The sequence below is a fragment of the Protomyctophum bolini genome, assembly GCF_963924005.1.
Source record: "Protomyctophum bolini genome assembly, chromosome: 10".
Taxonomy (NCBI): Eukaryota; Metazoa; Chordata; class Actinopteri; order Myctophiformes; family Myctophidae; genus Protomyctophum; species Protomyctophum bolini.
In genome coordinates this window covers 17,164,870-17,186,926 of record NC_137871.1, presented here as the reverse complement: position 1 = coordinate 17,186,926, position 22,057 = coordinate 17,164,870, and the positions used below count along the sequence as shown (strand labels likewise).

The 22,057-nt window shown below is 44.7% G+C and overlaps 4 protein-coding genes across 4 annotated transcripts in view; all 4 read left to right on the top strand.

The window, feature by feature from the left end:
• Positions 1-22,057, top strand: part of LOC308322173 (protocadherin gamma-B4-like) — a gene marked incomplete at both ends in the record, with an annotated part of 149,917 nt that overhangs the window by 63,734 nt on the left and 64,126 nt on the right. The window lies entirely within an intron of this gene.
• On the top strand, positions 2,315-14,364 carry LOC308322113 (protocadherin gamma-A6-like; the record flags this gene model as incomplete). The annotated part of the gene is made up of 2 exons (XM_080773309.1): positions 2,315-2,752; positions 13,540-14,364. The coding sequence occupies exons 1-2, from the start codon at positions 2,339-2,341 to the stop codon at positions 14,362-14,364; spliced, it is 1,239 nt and encodes a 412-aa protein (XP_080629435.1). The 5' UTR covers positions 2,315-2,338.
• On the top strand, positions 15,363-17,756 carry LOC308322103 (protocadherin gamma-A5-like; the record flags this gene model as incomplete). The annotated part of the gene is made up of 1 exon (XM_080773301.1): positions 15,363-17,756. One exon carries the CDS (start codon positions 15,363-15,365, stop codon positions 17,754-17,756), a length of 2,394 nt encoding a protein of 797 aa, XP_080629427.1.
• LOC308322101 (protocadherin beta-16-like) lies at positions 19,406-21,808 on the top strand (the record flags this gene model as incomplete). Its single annotated transcript, XM_080773299.1, has 1 exon — positions 19,406-21,808. One exon carries the CDS (start codon positions 19,406-19,408, stop codon positions 21,806-21,808), a length of 2,403 nt encoding a protein of 800 aa, XP_080629425.1.

The following is a 22,057-nucleotide window of genomic DNA, read 5'->3' as shown; positions in this document are numbered from 1 at the left end:
CTGTGATTCCCAAAGCCATATACTTAACTCCACTCTCACCGACAATTTGTTTTCTGTTTGTTCTCTTCCATGTTTCCTGCTGCTGCTCTTCTGCTCGGTTGTTTCTGTCTCGATGTCTTACCTGTTCCTCCAAATAAGGTAAGAATTAAATTCCTACTATTGTTTCAGTGCAATGTCGTTGACTACATGAACCCTAGCCCAATCAGCTGCCCATTAATAGTTCTCAGGTCTGGTGTTTGTCCTCTCTTTTTTCCTCAGTGTGTGGATTTTGGCTAGGCAGAAATTCATTTGGCCTGTCCTCGCCTTATTGTAGATACGCCACTGCCTACATCTGTTGCTAACATTCGGCTATTCATGCAATGCATAGCAGCAGTGAACTCAAACTGCATTGTCATGTGTTGGCTCCCCTTAGACCTCACACCTGCAGGTTTGTTGTAGTACCATGGACAGCGCTATCGGTTATGAAAGCTGTACTGCATCGCGGAGCGCTCTCTCTCTCTCTCTCTCTCTCTTTCCAGACTGTCGACTTTTAGACTAACCTCAGACCACAGGTTTGTTTCAGGACCATGGGCAGCGCTGTGTTAGGAAAGCTGCCCCCCCCTCTCTCTCTCTCTCTCTCTCTCTCTCTCTCTCTCTCTCTCTCTCTCTCTCTCTCTCTCTCTCTCTCTCTCTCTCTCTCTGTCCCTCTTGCTCGCTTTTTCACTCTGACGAGATTGTAAAAGAGAGAGGCGAGGGTTAATTTGATCTACATCTCTCAGTTAAATACAGATATTGAATTTAATTGTTTGAATCACTTTGTTTTTATCTAAAAGATGATTGGAAAAATAACATTACATTAAACCTTTTGCCTTGGTTCCTAAATGCCTGCATTGATGAGAAAGCAGCATATGTGTGTAGTTTAGCACATTGAACTCACTGGGACGCTGTTGGCTACATGTTGATGAATTGGAGCACATTTGCAGCAATAGCCCACATCACCATCACACGTAATACAGGGGGAATGAAACACGGTTTCGGAATAAGTAGGTTGAGACTGACCATTGCTGATATACGTTTTTCATTTGTTCCTTGGTGTGTGGATTAAGAACTCCTTTTGTATTTATCTATAATTGCGATGCACAATTTCCAAATACTCTTACTGCTGATTTAGTTTCCTTTTGTCGTGTGGCACGAGAACTGGAAGGACAGAACAATGAGACGGCAAGTACTGTTGTTTATCTCGGTCTTTTCTCTTAGCTCGGTGTTCGGGCAGGTCAGCTATTCCATTGCTGAGGAAATGGCGAAAGGTTCCGTCGTTGGAAATATAGCCAAGGATTTAGGTTTAGATGTGAAAAGATTGAAATCGGGCAACGCTCGCATGTATATGGGCGATAATGCAGAATACATCGAGCTGAATAAACAAAGAGGACTCATCCTTATCAAGGAGAAAATAGACAGAGAAGAACTCTGCCGTCAGACGACGCCCTGTGCTCTTGAATTTCAGTTAATTTTAGAGAATCCCATGGAATTTTACACTATCACGGCTGAGATAACTGATATTAATGACAATGCTCCAAGTTTTAAAAATACTGAAATTAAATTTGAAATAAGCGAGCTTGCTCAACATGGAGCTAAATTTGCTCTTGAAAAGGCAAATGACGACGACGTAGGAATCAACAGCCTCCAGGCCTATTCGCTAAGAGCGAACGAGAATTTTGTTTTAAATCCTTATCGAATTGGAAGTAGTAGAAATGTCGAGATGGTTTTAAAGAAACCTCTTGACCGAGAAAAACAGGAGCATCTGTCTCTGGTGCTGACAGCCATGGATGGAGGCGAGCCGCAGCTCTCTGGAACCATGCAAATTCTCATCACCGTGGTGGACGCAAATGATAACGTGCCCGTGTGTTCTCAAACAGAATACAAAGCTAATGTCAAAGAAGATGCCGCTATAGGCACTGTTTTAACAACGGTGCGTGCGACCGATGCCGATCAGGGTTCAAATGGGCTTATACATTATTCGATATTGAATAATGCAGATGGGGTTGTTGATTTGTTTAAAGTGAATGAAGAAAACGGAGTTGTCCAATTGTTAGGAAATATTGATTATGAAAGGGTCAAACATTACGACATAGACGTTCAAGCTACAGACCCCGGTGGCCACTCTGATATCTGTAAAGTTATAGTTGAAGTGATTGACACCAATGATAACGCACCTGCTATCAGCATTATGTCCAAATCAACGAGCATATCTGAGGGTGTACAGCCAGGCACAGTGGTGACAATGATGAATGTACAAGATTCAGACTCTGGTGATAATAGAAAAGTCCATTGTGCTTTCAATGACAATATTCCTTTTACTATGAAGTCTGCGTCAAATAATTTCTTCAGTTTAGTGACCGACAGTGATTTGGACCGAGAGAAAGTCTCAGAGTATAATATCACTGTGACGTGTTCTGATGAGGGAGTGCCGTCACTCTCCAGCAGAGTCACTTTGACTTTACAGATCTCAGATGTGAATGACAACGCTCCTGTCTTTGAGAAAACATCATATGAGGCCTACATTGTAGAAAACAACACACCAGGCCTCTCTATATTCACAATAAAAGCTAAAGACTCTGACTGGAACCAGAATTCCCGTGTCTCTTACATCCTGGAGGACTCCTCTGTTAACGGAGTGGTAGTCTCCTCATATGTGTCTGTTAGTGCTGATAGTGGAGTCATACATGCAGTGCGTTCTTTTGACTACGAGCAGATCAAGGATTTTCAGTTCCGTGTAAAAGCCCAGGATGGAGGCTCTCCTCCACTCAGTAGTAATGTGACTGTGAAAATACTGATCCAGGACCAGAATGACAACACTCCGCAGGTTCTGTATCCAGTCCAAAGTGGTAGCTCTCTGGTGGCTGAAATGGTGCCTCGTTCAGCAGATGTGGGCTATCTGGTCACTAAGGTGGTGGCTGTTGATGTGGACTCTGGACAGAATGCCTGGCTCTCCTATAAACTACAGAAAGCCACAGACAGAGCGCTGTTTGAAGTGGGATTACAAAATGGAGAAATAAGAACAATCCGTCAAGTCACTGATAAAGATGTTGTGAAACAAAGACTGACTGTTATAGTGGAGGACAACGGACAGCCCTCTCGTTCAACTACAGTCAATGTTAACGTGGCGGTGGCTGACAGCTTCCCTGAAGTTCTCTCAGAGTTCACTGACTTTTCACACGACAAGGAGTACAATGACAACCTGACGTTTTACTTGGTCTTAGCTTTGGTTGTAGTTTCCTTTCTCTTCATCACGTGTTTAGTTGTTATTATATCAGTGAAAATATACAGATGGAGACAGTCCCGCCTCTATCATTCCAGTCTCCCAGTGATTCCATATTATCCACCACGTTACTCAGACACTTTGGGCTCAGGGACTCTACCTCATGTGTACAATTACGAGGTGTGCAGGACGACTGACTCCAGAAAGAGTGACTGTAAGTTTGGCAGAGCTGGTAGTCAGAACATACTGATAATGGACCCCAGTATGACAGGGACGATGCAACGATTACAGAGTGAAAAGAGCATCCTGGATGAACCAGACTCCCCTATAGAGGTTAGTATGAAAGTATAGTTGTTTCCTATGCAACCTCTTTCTCTCTCTCTCTCTCTCTCTCTCTCTCTCTCTCTCTCTCTCTCTCTCTCTCTCTCTCTCTCTCTCTCTCTCTCTCTCTCACTCACTCACTCACTCACTCACTCACTCACTCACTCACTCACTCACTCACTCACTCACTCACTCACTCACTCACTCACTCACTCACTCACTCACTCACACACACACACACACACACACACACACACACACACACACACACACACACACACACACACACACACACACACACACACACACACACACACACACACACACACACACACACACACACACACACACACACACACACACACACACACACACACACACACACACACACACACACACACACACACACACACACACTCTCTCTCTCTCTCTCTCTCAATTCAATTCAAAGGAGCTCAATTGAACCAGTGCAAGTGAGATGTTTGTGACTAGTAATGTACCCACTTTTCATGCTGTACTGAGGCATTTGTTTAGATTTATGTGTAGATTGAAGGAGTCAAATAATGTATTAATCATGGCCTTAGCAGGGTTCACACAGAGTGATACAAGGTTCTCCTCTTGCTTTTGGAAACACTGGAGGAAATGATATATGCTGTATGGAGTGAAAATAGCCTGATTGTGATAGGCTATCTCTATGATTTATTGTTTTGTATTTTGGACCTATAGTGTCAGCAAATAAAAGTTAATATAGTGGCATGTGAAAACGTAAGTTTACATTGCCAAAGCAGAAGTGGAACAAGACAATCAAAATAAAACCATTTATTTACAAATAAATGGTAAAGAAGAAAATAAGATTGTGCATTTTCTGTCAGAGATAGTTATACAATATACATTCATATAGGAGACTAGGAGTTAGCTTTATAATTTTGAAAACAGTGTACAGACAATGGTTTGTATAACTTAAGGTGCTTGTATTCCATTTGACATCCTTCTCCTATTACAGCAGCTCACACATATCGCTGCTGTGTTTGCACATTGTTGTACTTCCCAACAGATATGGGAGTTCTTTTTCATTAGTCATGTTTTCAAACTCTCTGATTGTAATCCGTGGAAAGTATATGTCTCTGATGTCTTGGTGCAGTGGGCTGACTGCAGTCTCTACCTCGTTTTGTGTGCAGTGGGTACACAGTCTGTCTTCTCTTGGGATCCAGGTCTGCCTCTGGCGGACTTTCTCAATCGCAAAACTGTGTTCACTGAGTATATCCACTTAATGTTTTTCTTAGTTTTGGGTCAGTTACTGTGCTCAAGTATTCTGCTACTTATACTGTTTAGAGCTAAATAGCATTCCATTTTGCCCTGGTTTTGAGTAGATATTTTCCAGTGTGTGAGATAGCTTTATTTTTGTTTTCTTATGATTTGGTGTAGTCCCGTTTTTTTCTGTCTGGTGGTTGTGCTTGTGCCCCCTCCCCCTCCATACAATGAATGCGCATGCCATGCTGACTGCCCACTGACACATTGACAATTGTAATCTTTCTTGAAGCACATTTTACTTTACTGTTTAGAGACACCACAGTGTAGGAAAGGTATTTCTGGCTATGGAATTTATCCTTTCCTCAACAAGCATTTGTGAGACTTATTTAGTATTACTTGACAATTACTTGACAAGACACGAAGACTCATGTGCAATAATGAGAGTATAGCTCTTCCATGTATGTAATTCAAATCACCGAACAGAGAGGGCCGCTGTTGGCCAGTGCGTTGAACTGTCAATGCACTGCATGCATAATAGCATATAGCGCCTTCCCCTATCCACATTGTGAGAATGAGTCAGAGGAAGGCTTCACAAACGGGATCGCAGAGATAGCAAAATACCGAGATTTCGAGCGAATATTTTTTTCCCTTTCTCTCTCTCTACATGTCGGATTTATTTATTTTTTCTCAACATAAATTCGTTTGGAATCTCGTAATATCATATAAGAAGAAAATCAACCAACAGGATTAAACGATTCGTGGTGCAAAAATGTCGGTGGCAACAATGAGACACGTAGGCCTACTGCTGTTTATCTTCGCCCTCTCTCTCAGTTCAGTGCTCGGGCAGGTCAGCTACTCTATTCCTGAAGAAATGGCGAAAGGCTCTTTAGTCGGTAATATAGCACAAGATCTTGGTTTGGATGTGAAAAGACTGAAATCGGGAAAAGCTCGCTTGCATATTGGAAATAACGCAGAATACATCGAACTGAATAAAGACAGAGGAGTCCTCCTAATAAAGGAGAGAATAGACAGAGAAGTGCTCTGCGGACAGACAACGCCTTGCGCCTTACAGTTTCAGATTATTTTAGAAAACCCCATTGAATTTTATCGGGTCACTATTGAAATCACGGATATTAATGACAATGTGCCTCTTTTCCATAAGAACTCAATGCAATTTGATATAAGCGAATCAGCTGGGATTGGTGCAAAATTTGTTCTCGAGAGAGCATTTGATTCGGATATTGGAATTAATGGACTCCAAAGTTATTCACTCAATCCTACCAATAATTTTATTTTACATTTAAACGGAAAAGCTGATGGCAGTAAAAAGGTAGAAATGGTTTTACAGAAACCTTTAGACAGAGAGAGGCAGGAGCAGATATCCTTACTGCTAACTGCAGTAGATGGTGGAGAGCCGATTATGTCTGGAACTGTGCAAATACACATTACTGTTTTAGACGCTAACGACAACGCTCCAGTCTTTACCCAAGCAATATATCGGGCAACTTTGGTGGAAAACTCTCCAATAGGTACATTGTTGACCATAGTAAGTGCAACTGATGTCGATAAAGGATCATATGGATTGGTGACATATTCTATATCAATTAGCGCTGTTGGGACTAGTTGTGATTTTGAAATAGATGAAAACAGTGGCGAGGTACGTTTGACAGGCGTGATTGATTATGAAAAGTCAAAGCATTATCAAATTGACATTGAAGCTAAAGATAAAGGTGGTCTTTCAGATTCTACAAAGTTGGTTGTAGAAATTATTGATGTTAATGACAACAGCCCGCTTATAGATATCATGTCAACGTCACAATCTATTCCAGAGAACTCTCCACCTCATACAGTAATAGCAGTGATGAGTGTGCACGATCCAGACTCAGACAATAACGGAGTAGTCAGCTGTATGCTAGATGACAATTCTCCGTTTTTGATTAAATCTACGTCCAGTGGTTCTTTTAAGTTGTGTTCGCGAAATACTTCGCTTATGGGAGGTTTCGATCTGAGAAAGCGAGGTGCAGATATTCATTTATGAACTCACACAGGCATTTTATATGCACTGTGGGTTTAAGGCTCGTGACGCAGGCACCCAGCGCCTTAGGCGTATATAAGGCCTAGCTGCTGCGTCACAGGCCACTCGTTTTCCTTCTGCCACAGAGGTTGCATGATAACGCTAGCCAGTTATACTTTGGGCGATTCAACACTTCATAAACCGGGCGAGAGACAGGACTCAAGCTCCGTGAGGTTCCCTAGTAGTGTACTGGTTAGATTCATATCTATTTTTTAAAAGCAGAGAGAACTCTAAAGCTTTTCCTCGACGTTTAAATTAGTTTAAAACTCAGGAAACTGCTAATTTTACTACAAGCTAATTCGCGCGAGCGAAGCTACCTAGCATAGCTACTCTCACGGGCCTAACACCCGTCCCAGCTAGCTTAAACACACAGCTTTTTTCTCGACGTTAAACTGGTTTTAATTCAGGAAAACTAGCTAATTCCAACAAGCTATCTTCCCGTTGGGAAGCTAGTTAGCCTTAGCTGCGCGGAATCACGGGCCTATTACCCGCGGCTCCGCTAGCTTATAGCTAACTTGAGAACAAAGGAACGGGTGAACCCGCTCTTTTTAAGATAGCCGTTCACTAACTGTGACGATAGCGAACAGAGGAACGGGTGAACCCGCTCTTTTAAGCTAGCCGTTCACTAAACTGTGACGATAGCGAAAAAGAAAACAAATGTCTAAGTTGCTTCTACGAGAAGTTCGAGGGCGACAGACCCGACCCAGACCTGCCTCCTCAAAGGGAGAAGCAGGTCTGCGAAGGGCCTCCGCGCTCCATGCCTAGACAGCGGGTCGACTGGCCACCGTTAGCACGTAGCACACCAGTGCCGCGTGCTAGCGCGGCTAACAAAGACAACACTGCATCCTCCCGGGTCCCGATAGCCAGGGCCGAAACCCATGACTACGGGGCCTGGGGAGCGAAGCAGAAAATGACGACCCAGCCAAAGCAGCCAACTGAGCGGGGGAAGTTACACGCTATACGGCATATTACCGTAGAAGAGTTTCCCCCCGCTCCATTGACTAGACCGCGCCAGCTGCTAGTCAAAGCTGCCGTGGAGCCTCCCCCGAAGCGCGCAGCACACACTGTCGTGCCTAGGAGGATGGCTGACCGCAGAAAATATTTTTCTATTGTCCCGGGCTCGCGCATGCTCGCATTGTTCGACCAGGGAAGCCCTGCTATATCCAGTGCGACAACATGGAGACCGTACCCCGCATCACTGTGTCATCACAGCACCAGCCCGACGGCCGCGCTACGCGAGCCCCAGGCTTTGCGGCCTTCCCTCTTCCCACTACTACATCCAGCAGAGAGTATAGTGGTCTCGAACCACAAACCAAACGTTTCAGTGGGAATGTACACGCAGTTCTGCCCCTGTGCAAACCCCTCAAACATGGTGAATGTGCATGATTATGTCACAAATGTGTATGTTTTTTAATTCAATAAAAAAGTAACACAAACATCTCACTCAACGCCGTTCCCCAGACCCACTGCTTCCCTCAACATTACAAGGTATGTACATTGTGAAGCTAGGTTTGTTTAGCTGTTTAGCTAACATTTAAAAGAGGTCGGGTTTAACAACCTCGTTGGATGGTCGCTGCCATCCTAGCATGCTTAGCATTACTAGTCAGGCTGCTTTCAGGGTGGACGACGGACACAGAGGACGCCCCGGGACCGCTGGCCGCTGCTCTCCTCCGCCCTACAAACGTTTCAGAGGGAATGTACATGCAGCTGCTGCCACTGTACAGAACCCCTCAAATGTTGTTAAAAATGTGCATAATTATGTCACAATGTGTATGTTTTTTACTTCAAAGAGTAACACAAAAACGAAAAACACAAGAACAACTTGAAACCTGACACAAGGGCATAAGCCCATACGTGGGGATTATAACCCGCCTCTGGGACAGTTTTAAAACTGTCCCAGGCCCGGGAGGTCACGCCCAATTATTTTTTCAATTAATTGAGAAATTAACGGCCTGTCTACTGATGCCATGCCTCTACACGCCTAGGCCACTAGAGTGCACCAGAGCCTCACAGACAGAACCTTCCCCTAGAACGGGGGCTTCTCCTCTCACGGCCCATACGTGGGAAATATACGAGAGCAGGGGTCAGGACGTACCCCTGAATCTCTCCTCCCTTCAGGGGTCCGAGTTAGAGGGTAGTGGTCACGGACCTCACCCTCAAAACCGCAGACTCTAAAGACATTTCAAAGCCGAAAATTGTGCATGCTACTAGCCTCTGTACCATTTTCTGCATTTGTTGTTAATGTGTATTCTCTGTATTTTTTTATAAAATAAAAATATACATGAAACAAAAACACGAATACGACCTGTAGGCCATAGGCCCATACGTGGGGAATAACCACGCTCTGTGACAGTATTATACTGTCACAGGCCGGGTAAACTACGCCCAATTATTTTCTCACCTCAATGAAAGAATAACGGCGTTTAATGGTAATGCCTCTACGCGCCTAGGCCACTAGAGTGCACCAGAACCTCACAGACAGAACCTTCCCAGGAGGACGGAAGGCTCCCTATCACCCGTTAAAACAGGTGTGCAAGACCCCATTTGCCACACACACCGCGGGTGCGGGACAATACAGAGGGGACGTGCACGCAGAAATGCCTCAGCACAGGCCCCTCAAAAGAGCACGATCATGTGCTTCACATTCAGCATGTGTTAATGAGATAATCGCCACAGACAGTACTGTTTAAAGCAGCTCTCATTCTCTCATCTAAAAGAAGAGAAACATTTGTCCCCATGCGCTCAAATCGCTAGAGGGCACCAAAGCCTCACGGACAGAATCCCCTGAAACAGAAGGGGCTCCCTGTTAGGTCATCAAGCTCAGTGCTGGATACTGGGAACTCCCCATGATCATGCGCACTATAGCAGAGGGCTAAAGGTTAAATAAAACCGCACACTCTCGAAGGAATCATCTTCTCGAGAGCAGACGGAGAGGATAGGGGCACATTCTAAAGGAGGAAATCGATTCCGTCCTGCAGAAAGACGCCATCTCAGAGGTCCCTGTCAACCAGTCTCTTAACGGGTTCCCCGCTATTTTCTGGTGAAAAGACAGGGGGCGGGCTTCGCCCATTCAAACCTCAGAGCCCCGACTCGATTTTGATGACTTTGGCTTCAAAATGCTGACACCGCCAGTCCTACTAAGCTTACTCCGCGAAGGGGACTGGCGCACGTTAAATGGACCTACAGAACACATACATTCAAGGTCCAAACTACCCCCCCCGCACAGGAAAAAATTCTGCGCTTCGGGTTCAAAGGGAGAGTACGAATACAACGTCCTCCCGTTCGGACTGTCCCTGAGTCCGAGAGTCTCTGTGAAGGTTACAGCCACGGCTATAAGCTCCACTATGACAACAGGACATTCGTCTAGCAGCGTGCACAGACGACTGGCTCCTGTCAACAGACTCGCCACAGGAGGCGCTGTTGCACACTCAACGAGTGCTCAACCACCTCCACTCTCTAGGGTTCCGAGTGAACCAGGAGAAGAGCGTGTTAACGCCGACACAGTCTATAGACTTCATCGGTATAACGCTGGACTCGATTTCTTTCACGGCTCGTCCGAGCCAAGAAAGAATAGAGGCGATAATACAGTCCACGGCATCATTCAAAAGGGATCGCTCGATTCCTTTTCATGCATGCCTGCGGATGGCGGGGCTTATGGCCTCGGTGGTTTACATAATACGCCTAGCCAGGCTAAAATATGAGACCTTTTCAACAGTGGATGAATGCGTTACGCATACCCATGCACCGTCGCCGCCAGAGGGTAACAGTGACGTCACAATGCGTGCTAGCACTGAAATGGTGGGCGGACAGACGAGCCCTCTCAGAAGGCGTCCCTATGGGCAGACCTCTGACCAGGAAAGTCGTCACCACAGACGCCAGCATGTCTGGCTGGGGAGCCACATTGGAGGGCACTACAGCCAGAGGACTGTGGACAGGACAACTACTGTGCTTTATAAATAAAGTTGAGTTGAGTCCTGCCACATCAATTATCTGGAGTTGATGGCGGTGTTCCTCGCACTGAGGGGCTTCGAACCGCGCATCCAAGGTTGCCACGTCCTGGTCAGGACAGACAACACGACAACGATGTGCTACATCAACAAGCAAGGGGGACTCAGGTCCCCCCGCTTGCACCAACTGGCTCAGAAACTCACGTTGCGGTGCAACGCTCGTCTCTTGTCCATTACAGCGTGCCACGTCCCGGGTGTTCTAAACACAGGAGCGGACCTGCTGTCCAGGGGAGACCTCCGATACGCAGACTGGTCACTACACCCCGAGGTAGCAAACCAGATCTGGGGCAGGTTCGGAGCGCCCGAGGTAGACTTGTTCGCCTCAGAGCAGGACACGGAATGTCCTCTCTTCTTCGCCATAAGAGGACCATCGACATTGGGACTAGACGCTCTAGCTCACCAATGGCCCAGGTCCCTTCTCTACGCCTTCCCTTCACTGAGTCTCATTCTCCATACTCTGAACAGAGTGAGGACTCAGGGTCTGACGCTACTTCTAGTAGCACCAGCCTGGGGCGTGTGGAGGACGGAGATAGCTCCCCTCCTCTACAGCCGACCATGGAAGCTCCCTCTACGAGCGGATCTCCTCACGCAGGCGAAAGGAGAGATCTTCCACCCTTGCCCCAGGGACCTAGACCTATGGGTCTGGCCCGTGAGAGGGTGATGCTGACAGAAACCGGCCTCCCTCCGAATGTTATTGCAACAATTCAGAGAGCCAGAGCCCAGTCAACAGCAATACGCTGCGAAACAGCCTGGAGCGTGTTCGGGCGGTGGTGCTTCGAACGACCTAACCAGGTTATCCCCTTCCAAGCTTCAATAGTCGACATCCTGACATTCTTGCAGGAGTTCCTGGATAGAGGTCTAGGCCTCTCTTCAGTGAAAACCCACCTGGCAGCCATCTCGGCTTGCCACGTGGGCATTGACAACCAGACGGTATGGAAACATCTGCTGGTAAAACAGTTTGTGAAGGGCGTACGCAGGGACTGTAAGGTCAACAGGCCCCTGGCCCCCTCCTGGGATCTGTCACTAGTACTCAGGGCTCTAACCAATGAGCCCTTCGAGCCACTGCAGACGGCTGACTTAAAGTTTCTTACTCTTAAGACAGCCCTCCTAGTCGCTCTGACGACCGCTAAGAGGGTCAGCGATCTACATGCACTTTCGACCACTCCAGAGTGCATGAGATTTGACGACAGGTCAACCAAGGTCACCATCAAAGCAAACCCAGCCTTCTTACCAAAGAATGCTTTCTCGGTCTGCGTACCGGTGGACCTACAGGCTTTCCACCCTCCCCCCCTTCGCCACGGAAGAGGACAGGAGGCTGAACCGCCTTTGTCCAGTAAGAGCGCTCCGCGCCTACATGGACAGGACAGGCCCCTACAGGATAGGCCATCAATTGTTCGTATCCTGGGGTGAAAGAACCAGGGGAAAACCTGTCACCAAGGTCACTATCTCCAACTGGATAGTGCAGGCCATTCATCTGGCCTATACCACTCAAGGAATAGAGCCTCCGCTTACGCTAAGGGCTCATTCCACGAGAGGCATGGCAGCATCCTGGGCGCTCCACAGGGGCATCTCGATCCAGGACGTCTGCACAGCAGCGAGCTGGTCCTCCTCCTCGACCTTCGCCACATACTATAACCTAGATGTGGCGGTGCCTTCTATAGCGCACGCGGTCTTGGGAGCAGCCGCACCATAGGTGGACTATAATAAAGTCCACCTTACAGAGCCCCGAAGGGAAGGGGACAAAGTCCCCTCCTCCCTCTATAAACCCAGGCTACCTGGGGTAGTCTCCGCCCTACCCCAATTAGCCACTAAGTGGGACCGGGCCACAAACCTGAGGTTTGTCCCCAGCCCTTAAATTATCCCAAAGTCCTAGGACTCACTGGCTAGTTCTGGATACGGGAGTTCATAAGGTCCCATAAGCGAAGTATTTCGCGAACACAACTTAAAAGAACATGAAGGTTACTTTAGTAACCATGGTTCTTTAAGTAAGTGAGCGAAATACTTCGCTGAACACCCTTCTGTCATGCTCTGTGGCAGAAGGAAATTGTTCGAGTGGCCTGTGACGCAGCAGCTAGGCCTTATATACGCCTAAGGCGCTGGGTGCCTGCGTCACGAGCCTTAAACCCACAGTGCATATAAAATGCCTGTGTGAGTTCATAAATGAATATCTGCACCTCGCTTTCTCAGATCGAAACCTCCCATAAGCGAAGTATTTCGCTCACTTACTTAAAGAACCATGGTTACTAAAGTAACCTTCATGTTTCTATAGCCTCGTGACAGATAGTGACTTGGACCGGGAGAAATCCTCTCAGTATAATATCAGTGTAACCTGCTCAGATGAGGGAGCCCCCTCGCTATCCAGCAGTGTCGCTATCACCTTGCAAGTCTCGGATGTGAATGACAACGTGCCTGCTTTTGAGAAAACATCATATGAGTCCTATATTATAGAAAACAACACACCAGGACTGTCTATATTCACTGTAAGAGCGAGAGACCCTGACTGGAAGCAGAATGCCCGCGTTTCTTACATCCTGGAGGACTCCTCTGTTAACGGAGTGCCAGTCTCCTCATATGTGTCTGTTAGTGCTGATAGTGGAGTAATACATGCAGTGCGATCTTTTGATTACGAGCAGATCAAGGATTTCCAGTTCCGTGTCAAGGCGCAAGATGGAGGCTCTCCTCCACTCAGTAGTAATGTGACTGTGAAAATACTGATCCAGGACCAGAATGACAATGCACCTCAAGTTCTGTATCCAGTCCAAAGTGGCGGCTCTCTGGTGGCTGAAATGGTGCCTCGTTCAGCAGATGTGGGCTATCTGGTCACTAAAGTGGTGGCTGTCGATGTGGACTCTGGACAGAATGCATGGCTCTCCTATAAACTACAGAAAGCCACAGACAGGGCGTTGTTTGAAGTGGGATTACAGAATGGAGAAATTAGAACAATACGTCAAGTCACTGATAAAGATGCTGTGAAACAAAGACTGACTGTTATAGTGGAGGACAACGGACAGCCCTCTCGTTCAGCTACAGTCAATGTTAACGTAGCGGTGGCTGACAGCTTCCCTGAAGTTCTCTCAGAGTTCACTGACTTTACACACGACAAGGAGTACAATGAAAACCTGACGTTTTTCTTAGTATTGGCTTTGGCTGTAGTTTCCTTTCTCTTCATCACATGTTTAGTTGTTATTATATCTGTGAAAATATACAGATGGAGACAGTCCCGCCTCTATCATTCCAGTCTCCCAGTGATTCCATATTATCCACCACGTTACTCTGACACTTTGGGGACAGGGACTCTCCCTCATGTGTACAATTACGAAGTGTGCAGGACCACTGACTCCAGAAAGAGTGACTTTGGCAGAACTGGTAGTAGGAACATACTTTTAATGGACCCCAGTTCTACAGCGACAATGCAGCAGATACAGAGCGAAAAGAGTATCCTGGATGAACCTGACTCTCCAATTGAGGTTTGACATTTTAACAGTGCAATTATTATATTTGAATTATACACACTGGGCTCTATTTTCGTCCATGCTAAACCCCTTATCCCTAAACTCCTTTTTCTTTTGATTTTTACTATTCAGAAATATTTTTTTGAAAAGCGCCAATCTACATCGACACGTTGTGAGCTTGTAGATTTTAACCATTCAAAAATGTTTTTCAAAATATTAAAGCAAAGTAGTTTAGGGATAAGGGGTTTAGCATGGACGAAAATAGAGCCCCTGTATTTTACAGTTCCCCAATGTCCAAGTATTTACCAAGAAAGAAGTAGTCAAAGTGAAAGTAGTAAATTCAGCACCATGGATAGCGACTCATACAAGGCTTGCTTCAATATACGGGCTGAAGAACCGGCCTAATCCATACATATTCACACTTTTGTTTAATTCTACCTTATTTTGTGAAAATGAGAGGTCTATTGCTCAGCTTGGAGAGAGAGAGTGGAATGAGTGGATATTTGCAGCTGCTGGTATTAGTGTTATAGGCATGGCTCTGTCATTTTGAAGCTGTAGGTCGTTTGGTATATTGTCTTTCATTATGCCTGTTCACACCATTTTGCACGCATTTAATACTTTTTATAGACCAACGTTTAGATAATTCTATACAAACTGTATACTCAGTTTAATGTATAGGTCAAATGATTCAGCAGGCTAAGTGCCTGCAGTGAAATTTTACACTTTTTTTATCTGAGCTTCATCACTTTTGTAGTTCAATGTGTTGAACAGAGAGGGACGCTGTTGGCCACTGAGTTTATTTTGCATTACCTCAGAACCTCCTACTCCTCCTAGATGCAGATACAGACTGAATTGTCCTGCTTTCTGAGAACATTATGTGGTGATTCGTCGTTTGTTCCGGTTTTTCCTGTACATAAAGCCTTATCCAACATTGGAATTTAAACGATTTTTTTTCTCATTACTAATATTGCTTATTTGTAAGCAAGTATAACGGATATTTTGCAATCGAGGACATAAAAATGACACGGCAAGTACTGGTGTTAATCTTCGTCCTCTCTCTCAGTTCAGTCCGTGGGCAGGTCAGCTACTCCATCCCTGAGGAAATGGCGAAAGGGTCTGTCGTTGGAAATATAGCACAGGATTTAGGTCTGAATGTGAAAAGACTGACATCAGGTAATGCTCGGATTTATACAAGGGACAGTGCAGAATACATCGAGCTGAATAAACAGGCAGGAGTCCTCCTTATCAAAGAGAGAATAGACAGAGAGGCTTTGTGCGGTGAGACGACGCCTTGCGCTTTGCATTTTCAAATGATTCTGGAAAATCCAATGGAATTTTACACGGTTACCGTTGAGATTACGGACATCAATGATAACCCTCCGACTTTTGATAAAACTGAAATGAAATACGACATCAGTGAATCCGCTCTTACTGGAGCTCGATTTGTGTTGGAGAAAGCATTCGATAAAGATGTTGGCGTAAATGGTCTTCAGAGTTACACCCTGAAACCGATAGATAATTTTGCACTGAAAACAATTAGTCGTGGAGATGGGACTAAAAATGTTGAAATGGTTTTACAGAAGCCATTAGACAGAGAGAAGCACGCGCGCATATCACTAACATTAACCGCAATAGATGGAGGTGATCCTCAGCTCACAGGAACAATGGACATTCTAATCACGGTACTTGACGCCAATGACAACGCGCCTGTTTGTTCTAAACCAGAATACAAGGCGAACGTAATAGAAAATGCTTCCGTTGGTACTGTAATTAGTATGGTAAGCGCCACAGACCTAGACGAGGGTGATAATGGGAAGGTGACATACACGATTCCAAAAACAGGGTTAGCTAGTCTTTTCCAAATTGATATTGATACGGGCATATTGACATTACTTGGTGTTATGGATTATGAGAAAAGGAAACATTATGAAATAGACGTTCAAGTCACAGATAAAGGGGGACTTTCAGATGCGTGTAAAGTTATTATAGAGGTGGTTGATGTAAATGATAACAAACCGTCTATTGATATCATGTCTAAGTCACACAGCATATCTGAGGATGTCAAACCAGGAACTGTTGTAACAATGATAAATGTCCACGATCTAGATTCTAATGAAAATGGCAAAGTCCACTGTGTTTTAGATGAAAGCATTCCCTTTTCTATGAAATCAACAACAAACAGCTTCTTTACAGTAGTGACAGACAGTGATTTGGACAGAGAATTAACGTCTGAATATAATATCAGTGTGACGTGTTCAGACGAGGGAGTGCCCTCGCTTTCCAGCAGCGTCACTATCACGTTACAAATTGCAGACGTGAATGACAATCCCCCTGTCTTTGAGCAGACCTCATATGAGGCCTACATTGTAGAAAACAACACACCAGGTCTCTCTATATTCACAGTAAAAGCTAGAGACACTGACTGGAACCAGAATGCTCGTGTTTCTTATATACTGGAGGACTCTACGGTTAATGGAGTGCCAGTCTCCTCATATGTGTCTGTTAGTGCTGATAGTGGAGTCATACATGCAGTGCGTTCTTTTGACTACGAGCAGATTAAGGATTTCCAGTTCCTTCTCAAGGCTCAGGATGGAGGCTCTCCTCCACTCAGTAGTAATGTGACAGTGAAAATACTGATCCAGGACCAGAATGACAACGCTCCTCAGGTTCTGTATCCCGTACAAAGTGGTAGCTCTCTGGTGGCTGAAATGGTGCCTCGTTCAGCAGATGTGGGCTATCTGGTCACTAAAGTGGTGGCTGTTGATGTGGACTCTGGACAGAATGCCTGGCTCTCCTATAAACTACAGAAAACCACAGACAGGGCATTGTTTGAAGTGGGATTACAGAATGGAGAAATAAGAACCATCCGTCAAGTCACTGATAAAGATGTTGTGAAACAAAGGCTGACTGTTATAGTGGAGGATAACGGACAGCCTTCTCGTTCAGCTACAGTCAATGTTAACGTGGCGGTGGCTGACAGCTTCCCTGAAGTTCTCTCAGAGTTCACTGACTTTACACACGAGAAGGAGTACAATGACAACCTGACGTTTTTCTTAGTCTTGGCTTTGGCTGTAGTCTCCTTTCTCTTCATAACGTGTTTAGTGGTTATTATATCAGTTAAAATATACAGATGGAGACAGTCCCGCCTCTATCATTCCAGTCTCCCAGTGATTCCATATTATCCTCCACGTTACTCAGACACTTTGGGGACAGGGACTCTCCCTCATGTTTACAACTACGAGGTGTGCAGGACCACTGACTCCAGAAAGAGTGACTGTAAGTTCGGCAGAGCTGGTAGTCAGAACATACTGATAATGGACCCCAGTTCTACAGGGACTATGCAGAGGATACAAAGTGAAAAGAGCATCCTGGATGAACCAGACTCTCCAATTGAGGTTAGATATATATTTTAAGAATGCGATTATAATGTTATACATTTATTGTAACTATATAAATTGTATAGTTCAATTTTATAATTAGATCATTTTATGACTCAGAGGGCTGTATTTTGCGTGTCTTAAGTACTTATTCCCTAACTTGAGTAAACTAAAGACCTGGAGGCGTGGTCAATGCCATTTGGCTATTCTGAGTGGCCAAAGAGCATTGATCACGCATCCAGGTCTTTAGTTTACTCAAGTTAGGGAATAAGACCTGGTACTTAAGACACGCAAAATACAGCCCAGAGTGTGTTGGCTGCAGTGTACAGCGTGTGAATTGCTCGTTTCAGCACCAGGGATAGAGACTGCTGTAATGGCTGTCCGTTTTGGAGCTGGGGATGTAGTGGTGCGCCTAGATTTGCGCGCGCGAACACACACACACACACACACACACACACACACACACACACACACACACACACACTTTGTTATGTAGGCATATACATCATTATCATCATGATATATATTTCTTGGCTGCTATGTGCAGCGTACAGTTTTATTGACAGGGCCCACCCTGTTTTTCAGGAACAGCATGTTGTATTATTTTTCTGCTGCTGTTTTTACCTTCATCGTTTGTTGTTGTTGTGGTGGTGCATGGTCGCAGCAGCGGTGTGAGTTTTTGTTTGTATTGACTCCATATGGATGAGCTAAATATATACAAAAGGTTTGCATATGTATTGTCTTTCCTGACGCTTATGTTCATGCAGTACACTGCACTGCATTGCTGGTCTTATCACCATGCACATCGCATATGAGCACAACGCGTCTCTGTCTCTCTGTCTCTCTGTGTGTCTCTCTCTCTCTCTCTCTCTGTCTCTCTCTCTGTCTCTCTCTCTCTCTCTCTCTCTCTCTCTCTCTCTCTCTCTCTCTCTCTCTCTCTCTCTCTTTCGCTGTGTCTCTGTCTCTCTCGCTCTCTTTCTCTGTGTCTGTGTCTCTGTCTCTGTCTCTGTTTCTGTCTCTCTCTCTCCAACTTTGCTGTGTAAGCACACACTGTTTTATACATGGTGGCATTTTTGAGGGGCGCTATAGCCACTCCTAGTGTGTATGTCCGTTTGAGCACGGAATGTGCTAGCACGTACGAAAGTGATGATTTGATTCGCTGATAAGAGCGCCCCTTACTTCACACGAGTGTGATTTTTTCTATTCAATTTCATTATCCTCATTTATTCATTATAGTTAATTACTTTACAACATTAAGAATGCGAGTGGGCCTAATTCATTTTCAGAGGTTTAACAAAAAGTGAACATGCGTTTGGAGAACTTAGTTTTTCCTCCATTTATTTATAACAGCATTTTCTTCCTCATCCAACTTCCTCGGGCTTCTGTAGTTCAATTCATTGAACTCTTAGGGCCGCTGTTGGCTAGTGTGTCGCACATCGTGTATCAGTACCTCCCCCGTTATCTCTGTATAGAGAAAGAAAGAGAGACGCAAACAACCTTTTGGATTGCACATCAGAACACTAAACGCGGACATTGAAGAGCTGAATTTTATCTTTTGCGTTTATTATTGAAGGACCAATTTCCATTCATTGGCAGGATATTATAATTCTGACGAAGTGGGAGTATATTATCGCTGATGATTTCAGGAGCAAAGTGGAATATAACTTGGTTCTTAAAGCAGATAGATGTCGAATGGAACAATGAGACGGCAAGTAGGCCTACTGTTGTTTATCACGGTCCTCTCTCTCAGTCCAGTGCTTGGGCAGGTCAGCTACTCTATTCCCGAGGAAATGGTGAAAGGTTATTTAGTCGGTAATATAGCACAGGATTTAGGTTTAAGTGTGAATAGACTCAAGTCAGGGAAAGCTCGTATTTATACTGGAGACAGCGCAGAATACATCGAGCTGAACAGAGAGAGGGGAGTTCTTCTCGTCAAAGAAAGAATAGACAGAGAGCTGCTTTGCGGACAGACAACGCCGTGTGCTTTACACTTTCAGATCATTTTAGAAAACCCGATGGAATTTTATAGTATTACTGTCGAAGTTACTGATGTTAATGACAACGCCCCAGTTTTTAAGAGTAAGGAAATTAAATTCAAGATAAGCGAGTCAGCAATGACAGGAGCCGTGTTTTTGTTAGAACGGGCAATAGATCTCGATGTCGGTGTAAATGGCCTCCAAAGCTATTTGTTAAAGCCAACAGACCACTTCGTTTTTAAATTGCAAAGCCAATCGGACGGAAATAAAATAGTAGAAATGGTCTTACAGAAACATTTAGATCGCGAAATAGAGGATCATTTGTCTCTTGTACTGACTGCTATAGATGGCGGTGAGCCGCGGCTCTCTGGAACGGTGCAAATTCATATTAACGTGCTTGATGCTAATGACAATCCTCCGGTTTTTGCGCAGAAAACCTATACGTCCGTTGTGAAAGAAACTGCACCCATAGGAACTGTGATAAATACTGTTAGTGCATCAGATTCTGATGAAGGATCCAATGCCAAAATAACATATAGCATTTCGAATTCACTTGATGATGTATCTGAATTGTTTGTGATAAATGAAAAAAGTGGTGAGGTTAGTTTAATTGGGGCAACTGACTATGAAAAAACACGTCACTATGAAATACATGTGCAGGCCAGTGATGATGGAGGACTAACTGACTCCTGTAAAATAGTTGTTGAAATTGTTGATTCAAATGACAACAAACCTGTCATAAATGTGATGTCAAAGTCAGCTATCATAGCTGAGGACATTACGATTGGGACAGTTGTGACAATGATAAATGTCCAAGATCCAGACTCAGGTGAAAATGGCAAAGTTACTTGTTATATTAATGATGACATTCCATTTAGAATGGCTTCAACTACAAATAATTTCTTCAGTTTAGTGACAGACAGTGATTTGGACAGAGAGAGAGAATCAGAGTATAACATCAGTGTGACTTGTAATGATAAGGGTCTACCCTCACTCTCCAGCACAGTCACACTCAACTTACTGATCTCAGATGTAAATGACAATGCACCTGTCTTTGAAAAGACTACATATGAGGCCTTTTTGGTAGAAAACAACACACCAGGACTATCTATATTGACCGTAAAAGCCAGAGATCCTGACTGGAACCAGAATGCTCGTGTTTCTTATATACTAGAGGACTCCTCTGTTAATGGAGTGCCAATCTCCTCCTTTGTGTCTGTTAGTGCTGATAGTGGAGTCATACATGCAGTGCGTTCTTTTGACTACGAGCAGATCAAGGATTTCCTGTGCTGTGTCAAAGCACAAGATGGGGGCTCTCCTCCACTCAGTAGTAATGTGACTGTGAAAATACTGATCCAGGACCAGAATGACAACGCTCCTCAGGTTCTGTATCCAGTCCAGAGTGGAAGCTCTCTGGTGGCTGAAATGGTGCCTCGTTCAGCAGATGTGGGATATCTGGTCACTAAAGTGGTGGCTGTTGATGTGGACTCTGGACAGAATGCCTGGCTCTCCTACAAACTTCAGAAACACACAGACAGGGTGCTTTTTGAAGTGGGATTACAGAATGGAGAAATTAGAACTATCCGCCAAGTCACTGATAAAGATGTTGTGAAACAAAGACTGACTGTTATAGTGGAGGACAACGGACAGCCCTCTCGTTCAGCTATAGTCAATATTAACGTGGCGGTGGCTGACAGCTTCCCTGAAGTTCTCTCAGAGTTCACAGACTTTACACACGACAAGGAGTACAATGACAACCTGACATTTTTCTTAGTCTTGGCTTTGGCTGTAGTTTCCTTTCTCTTCATCACATGTTTAGTGGTTATTATATCAGTGAAAATATACAGATGGAGACAATCCCGCCTCTATCATTCCAGTCTCCCAGTGATCCCATATTATCCACCACGTTACTCTGACACTTTGGGGTCAGGGACTCTCCCTCATGTGTACAATTACGAAGTGTGCAGGACCACTGACTCCAGAAAGAGTGACTTTGGCAGAGCTGGTAGTCAGAACATACTGATAATGGACCCCAGTTCTACAGCGACAATGCAGCGGATACAGAGCGAAAAGAGTATCCTGGATGAACCTGACTCTCCAATTGAGGTTTGACATTTTAACAGTGCCAATATTTGTATTTGCATTATATACCCTGTAGCTTACAGTTCCCTAATGTCCAAGTATTTACCAAGAAAAAGGTAATCAAAGTGAAAGTAGTACTAACCCCATAGGAAATGGATAATATACTTTCCTAATTAGGACATTTATATAAATAAAACCACAACAACAAAATACAACAACAGTCCCAAAAGGCATACTTTCCTATTCTATTATAGCCAACCAGCTACATCCATGCATTCA